This window comes from Octopus bimaculoides, chromosome 11 (genome assembly GCF_001194135.2).
Source record: "Octopus bimaculoides isolate UCB-OBI-ISO-001 chromosome 11, ASM119413v2, whole genome shotgun sequence".
Lineage (NCBI taxonomy): Eukaryota > Metazoa > Mollusca > Cephalopoda > Octopoda > Octopodidae > Octopus > Octopus bimaculoides.
In genome coordinates this window covers 43,563,937-43,570,746 of record NC_068991.1, presented here as the reverse complement: position 1 = coordinate 43,570,746, position 6,810 = coordinate 43,563,937, and the positions used below count along the sequence as shown (strand labels likewise).

The 6,810-nt window shown below is 33.1% G+C and overlaps 1 protein-coding gene across 1 annotated transcript in view; it reads right to left on the bottom strand.

The window, feature by feature from the left end:
• LOC106881189 (ARL14 effector protein) overlaps positions 1–6,810 on the bottom strand; it is a 22,372-nt gene continuing 15,562 nt past the window's right edge. The window contains exons 2-3 of the mRNA XM_014931477.2: positions 6,635–6,756; positions 1–3,564 (exon numbers count right to left, since the gene is read on the bottom strand). Coding sequence (XP_014786963.1) covers positions 3,342–3,564; positions 6,635–6,756 — 345 coding nt within the window. The 3' untranslated portion in view covers positions 1–3,341. The remainder of the gene's footprint in view (positions 3,565–6,634; positions 6,757–6,810) is intronic.

Here is a 6,810-nt window from a genome sequence, read left to right as displayed (position 1 = left end):
TGAGATATGAAAAAGATTGGGTTTATGTTTATTAATACTTCATACAAGACTTAGAGGTAGGAATGAAGACTGAAACAAGTCTCATGATTTGTATATAAAATGCAGCAGTTACAAAGTCACTGTTAGTGTATGCTGATGATGTGAGAGTTGAATGTTTGCCATAAAAACAGTGATGAGAATTCAGTTACTTCAGCTTTTACATACACTAATTTGAAAACAGAAGCATCATAGACTAAGTTTGTACTACTAAATTATTTCCAAATGTATAGCTGTATATATGGAAAGAGATGGACAAGGATATGCACAAGGACAAAATTTATATATTAACAAGACAATAGTTTAGAAGCAATGAACCAAATTAGATGGTACGACACTTCAATGGTAAAGGCCATTTAAATCCTACATAAGATATATTTTGCTTTTCATTTATGCATAATCAATAAAACAAATAGCTTAGGTGATAGGGCACTGGACAACTAAGAAATCAGTAATTCATATCCTGTGACCAGCACTGAAATAATCAAAACAGCTTTCAATGTCTGAGTCCATCTACCTCTAGGGTAATACAGAGGATTGGGCAGCTGAAGCAAGACTTTATCTTGAGAGGTTTCAAAGCCTGTAACTAAGATAAATGAAAAGATTAAAGCATGAAACTTTGTATGTTTGTCATAATATAAGACAAGATATTACTAAATCCACCATTAACAGTTATAACTGATTGGAAATGGATGCAGAAGTCTCTTTGTTTGATCCACATTTAAAAACCTGAACGCCTTGTAAAAGCAGACTTCAGCATAAAGAGGTGTTATATTGGACTTGTCCTTAAAACATTAACTGCCATAGGTACCACTGATAGTTCATTGCAAACTTCACACAACTGCCATATGCATCACTGGTGGTACATCTTCATAATTTGAGAAAATATTTTCTGTATATTGACATTGTTTCACAGGTATTTAAATAACATGCAAGCTAAATATTAAAGTTTAATTATGAAATATTGTAAAAATGCAAAAAAATACATTTCCTTGTAATTAAACAGTATGCAGTGTGACTGCATAAAATACGTGGCATTGCCAGTAAGTTCCAGTAACAGGCAATGGCAGTTAATGTGTTAATGATATCTCTTCCCCATCAGATCCAAAAGTCAAATGGATTCAGATTTGATGAGTTAGAAGGTTCAATTTCTTTAGGAATAAACAGTGGAAGTTTCATCTTGAAATAATTTTGAACCCAGTGCTGGTGTTAATCTCATTTGAATCATAATGTTTAATAATCCATGGCATCAGAAATTTATCAAGGATGTTTCAATACCCAGCTGTGTTGTTAAAACCTACTTTGCTGACATGAGGTTGAACTACATGTCTGTCCTTTGCAAGAGCTTCAAACATCATAATCAAGGTTGGATTCTTACTTTGCATGACAGCAGGAACATTGGAAGGTTTGAATGCAATAACCATGCAGTTGTGACAATTGATGATGTGGTCAACAATAAAAGTCTTTTCATTAACAGATTCTAACTTTCCCATCATTTACATTAGATAGCTGAGAAATTTTGGGGCCATCTAAGCCTTAATAGCTTTAGATTAGGCTGTGAGAATACTTTGCCATCTACAAATATATGACTTTATACCTAAGTAATTATTAACAATCCTAGCTATTGTCTTCCTACCCACACCATGATTTTTAGCAAGCTTGGTTAAGCTGGTGATGGCTTTACTTTAAATCAACCAAAAGGAATGGTGTTGGCATATTTGTGATTGCAACAGGTATCATCAAATGAATGGAGAACATCTCATGTAGTCTTAGCTTAGCTAGAGTATGTTAAACTGTTGCTTTTACAGAATCTGTTATTGGTAATGATGAATGAGAGCTACATCAGGTGCAGCTCATTTCACCAATAGTATTTTGTTGCAGTGATTCTACAATTCTATCATAATCTATTATTTAAAGCATTAAATTAATATCTTAGACTTGATATATGCTAAGGTACTTATACAGATATAACATTTTGAAAATTGTCTCAATTTAGCTACCCAATTCTATAAGTAGCATCAGTATAATCAAATTAATGAGTGTTTCATTGGCTATGCAGTGTTGAGCTAAAATATTTCCATGAATAGAGCTATTTGTCATAGCTCAGAATTTTATCCAATAGTGTTATTTATATTTCTCATCTGCTTCATATTCTAGCAACTTGATTTAAACGCAAGCCCAATTGAACTGAGGGATTCAGAAAATATTTGCTTTAGTACCATACTGCCACATATTACTGGTTCTTTTCCTATTAACTCTAGCCTCCCAGAAAACTGAATCATTTTATAGTATGATGTTATAAATTTAACGCCTTACCAATTCAGTCAACTAGTTTGAAGATAAATGACAAAACAAAGGTATTTAGTGTTACATTTGAAAGCATTTACAATACTATTTATCAGACAATATTATTCCATTAAATATCTTATCTCGTGATTTTCAATCAGGGTATTGTGGAGCTCTGAACTTTTCCCACAGGTACTTTTTGGAAAGATGAACAATTGTCACACATACCATAACAATGCACTTCAAAATTTGATAAAATGAAAATAAATAAATAAAATGTAAAATTGAGTGGCACAGATCGAAATATGACTGAGGTAGTGGTGCTATCATTGTAAAATAAAAAAAAAATTAAAAAGCGTAAAAATTTCTCATTTTACCAATACTGTTATGAAGAGGAAGGTATGGTAGCAAACAAACCACAGTAACAATATCAAACAATCCAACTCACAGAATTTAAAGTTGTGATTATAATAATGTAAACTAATAAGCTGTTTAGAAACTTTCTGGTAAGTTCATATCTTGCTACAATTGAATAAGCTGTTTCTTCTTCTGTATGTATGGCAGGGTCATAAAATAGTTACCATAGTTACTTGTAATTTACTAGGAACAAGGGACAATAGAACTGCATACCTGACACGTTGAATTTGTCCCATACTAACTTAATTAATCAGTTGGTTCTTTTATTGCCATGAATCTTCTCTATCACACATAACTGTAGCTAACTAACAGCAACAACAACAATGACAATACTGGCAAGTATAACAACATTAGTCCATATTGTAATGTGAAATGAAATGAAGTTCAGGGCGGATGTTGATTGATGTTAGTTGATCAATGGTCATTGGTTTGCAATGAAATGGAAGAAAATGTAATGAGTTTTTATTATATGTGGCAGATTATGTGATATGTAAAGCAGAAGTAGAACAAAAAGTAAAGGATATGAAAGGCAAATTGACAATCTTTGTGTGCAGGAGAAAATTTGAATGGACTATTCTCCCCGAATTCACTAGATGAAGATTTTATGCTACAGAAACATTTCTAATCACTAGGTTTGAGCCTTCAATTTCCACAACTTCATATACCCACTTCCGATTACATCGACACTCAGTGCCACACTTTTCAGAACCACATTTGTTACATGGAAAATGGCATCCTGGACAGTCCTCATCCAAACAATCACAAACATCTTTGCTGTTGTCAAGAAGTCGACCAGTTTCGTCATACATTTGGTTGGTTTTCATGCTGATATTAAAAATGAAAAAATAATAAAAAAGTTATTTCAAATCAAATTTGATTAGCTTTCAAGAAAAATATTTTACAGAAATATATTTTGGTAATTGAAACTTGAGATGAATAAAATTACAATATATTCAAACATATTTGTTGTATTGCACTCTCTCTCTTTATATATATATGTATATGAATATATGTAAGTATATATGTGTGTGTATGTATGTATTTATGTATATGCATAAATACAGGGTGCGATGGGTAAATTGTCGCCATTTTATATTTTTAATTCTATGCATTGCTTGTTTTTGATTTTGTCAACTACACAGTATGGTAGGGCCAGTTGTGCACTGTCTGTGAGAAAACAGACACAATTCACTCTGCCAGAAATTTGTAAACGACATGCTGTACTGCTGGGCATTCACACTGGAAGCTCCAGTACGAACAGATGGTGAATACACAAAACAACCTTTGGCTTGCCGTGTCCCCAAAACATGTACCAAGAGTGATAAAAATCAAACATGTAGCCAACATCATGGAGTTTGAAGTGATCACTAGTGATGGTGGCGTTATGCCCTCATTCATCTTCCCACATAGCCTCAGACTCAATACAGAGGCCTACATCAAGCACCTGGAGGAGGTAGTGCTGCCCTGGGTCAAGAGGGTGGCTGCTGGAAGACCCTATGTCTGGCAACAGGACTCTGCACTATGCCATACAAACAGAAGAACCCAGTCATGGCTGTCAGACAATTCCAGCGACCACACCACTCTTAACATCTGGCCACCTAACTCCCCAGACAGCAACTCCTTTGATTATTATGTGTGGGGCACAGTTGAGAGAAAAACCAAGAAAACTCCTTGTAACACCAAAGATGAACTGAAGGCAAGGATTATAGCAGTATTCACCAACTTAAACAAGGAGACTGTCCAAAAGAGTTGCAGGAGATTCCGAAATCGTCTGGAGGCTGTGGTTGAAGTCAATGGTGATTTTATTGAATAAATTTACTCTATAGTATCTCAAGATATTTTTATGTAATTTTGGTAAATATATGTTAAAATGAGATGTCAGAGTTATTTTCATTTTAGCGTAATTTAGATAATATATTCAACGCATCCTGTATGTGTGCGTGTGTGTGTGTATAGGCAAAGATTACTGTTTCAAGAGTACACAGTAGACAAGGTGTATAACTGAAAGGTTATACGTAATATCCTATTACTCTGTATCATATTGTTTGCAACCTAATCTCGGATTTCTTTAACCGAATTTTAGTGTATACTTGATTTCAGAAGGTAAAAATATCAGATAAGCTACTTACCAATTATCTATTTATATCTCAAATGTTTAAAAGAACAACGTACTTATTAGATAGAATATATCAACTTATTTCATAGAATAGGTTTATAAATTTTAAAATAATTCTCTAAGATAAAATAATATAGCTAGTTCTGTTCCACATTTGTATAAACATTATAAATGTTATACACACAGACATTTGAACCTGTAACTGTTTCAAGTGCATATATTAATTTAGTTCTAGCCTGGCCAGCTTTTGCACAAATCAGTAAATGCTTTGCTTGTAAATTTCTATAACAGAACAAGCATTTTTGGATTGGCTCAGAACATCTGTAGTATCTGTTACTGAGGAGATCAAATCAGGTTGAAACAGTGAATCTGGTGATCCACTAACATTCTGAACAAAGCCCTATATTTTTAACACATAAATCTCTTTAAGCAGTTTCACTGAAACAAAATATTACAGCTAGTGTTGTTTCACTTTTGTATATACATTATATTATACACACAATATTAACCTTATCTTTAGATATGAAAGCAATTTTAATATTCACATCTTCATCATATTTCAAATGGTTTGCTTCAAATTCAGTCTGGTACTAATTTGCACTCCCAAGATGACAAGCAATCACCCTGAATGGAACATCATATAAGTAAAAAATAAAAAAAATTTCATCTCTAAATACAAGGTTAATCTCTTCTATCTTTTACTTGTTTCAATCATTCTACTGTGGCCATGTGGAGGCTCCACTTTGAATGAGTTGACCCAATACTTTGTTTTTAAAACCTGGAACTTATTCTAATCTCGTTTGTAGAACTACCAAGCTATAAGGACAAAAATAAATCAACACTGGTTGTCAAATGATGACGTGGGGGGACACACATGAAAAGCTTCTTTTATTTCTGTCTATCAAATTCACTTACAAGACTTTGGTTGGCCCAGGGTTAGAGTTGAAGGGACTTGGCCCAAGGGGCTATGCAGTGGGACTGAACCCAGAACTATATGGTGCAAAAGCAAACTTCTTACCACATGAAAAAAATTGAAACCTACTAACAATAATTTATTTCAGATATTTATACACTTAATATTTAATATTGAGATTTTATATGTATTTGGACAATACACTTTTCAGTTTACATCTCCCTGGGTACCAGATAATCTTCATTAACATCCTACTTGGTAAGAGTCTTAGCCCTCAAGAGTCCTAAAACGAGAGGTATGTCTCTCAACTCTTCAATGTTATAAAAGCTAGGATAAGTCCCACCACACAGCAACATTTTCTGGTAATGAATATGGATAGAAAGGAAAAGATGTTATTTGTATTAAAGAGTGTTTTGTTTTCTCTATTTTTAAAATATGCTGTCAGACCATAAAAAAAAATAAACACAAAGAAATGCTAACAGAAGTTTGTGGGATGTTAAAAAAACTAAAAGCATCCTTCTTAAACTCCCACCAAGTTACAGTGACACTACAAAGGCCACAACAAAGATGTTTCCTAAAACTCAAACTGAACAAAAACTGTTTAGCCCTTTTAATATCAACCCACATAAGACTGTGTGCCTCCAAGTGCTCATATTTAAATTAAAATCTTAAAACAAGAATGATAATGTGAGATTTTCATTGGTCAACTTCAACACAACATAATACCAATATATAAAGTTATAGATACATCACTAAATTATAGTCAGTCTATTCTACAGAAATAAAGTCACAAAAACAAATTTAATTATAGGCCACAATATTGAGAAATGAAATACATTCAAGAATGGAAAATACAGAAAACGTACTTCTCTCGATAAATTCTTCGGTTCATTTTACGCATTTCCCTGCTACTTTTTTCTGGATCAAAATCTTCCATAAATTTGACAGAATTGATAGGAGAAAGCATTTTCAAATGCTTGCCAACATCCTATTTAAAAGAATACAACATAACAATAATTTCTCGTCTGTATGTATGTGTGTA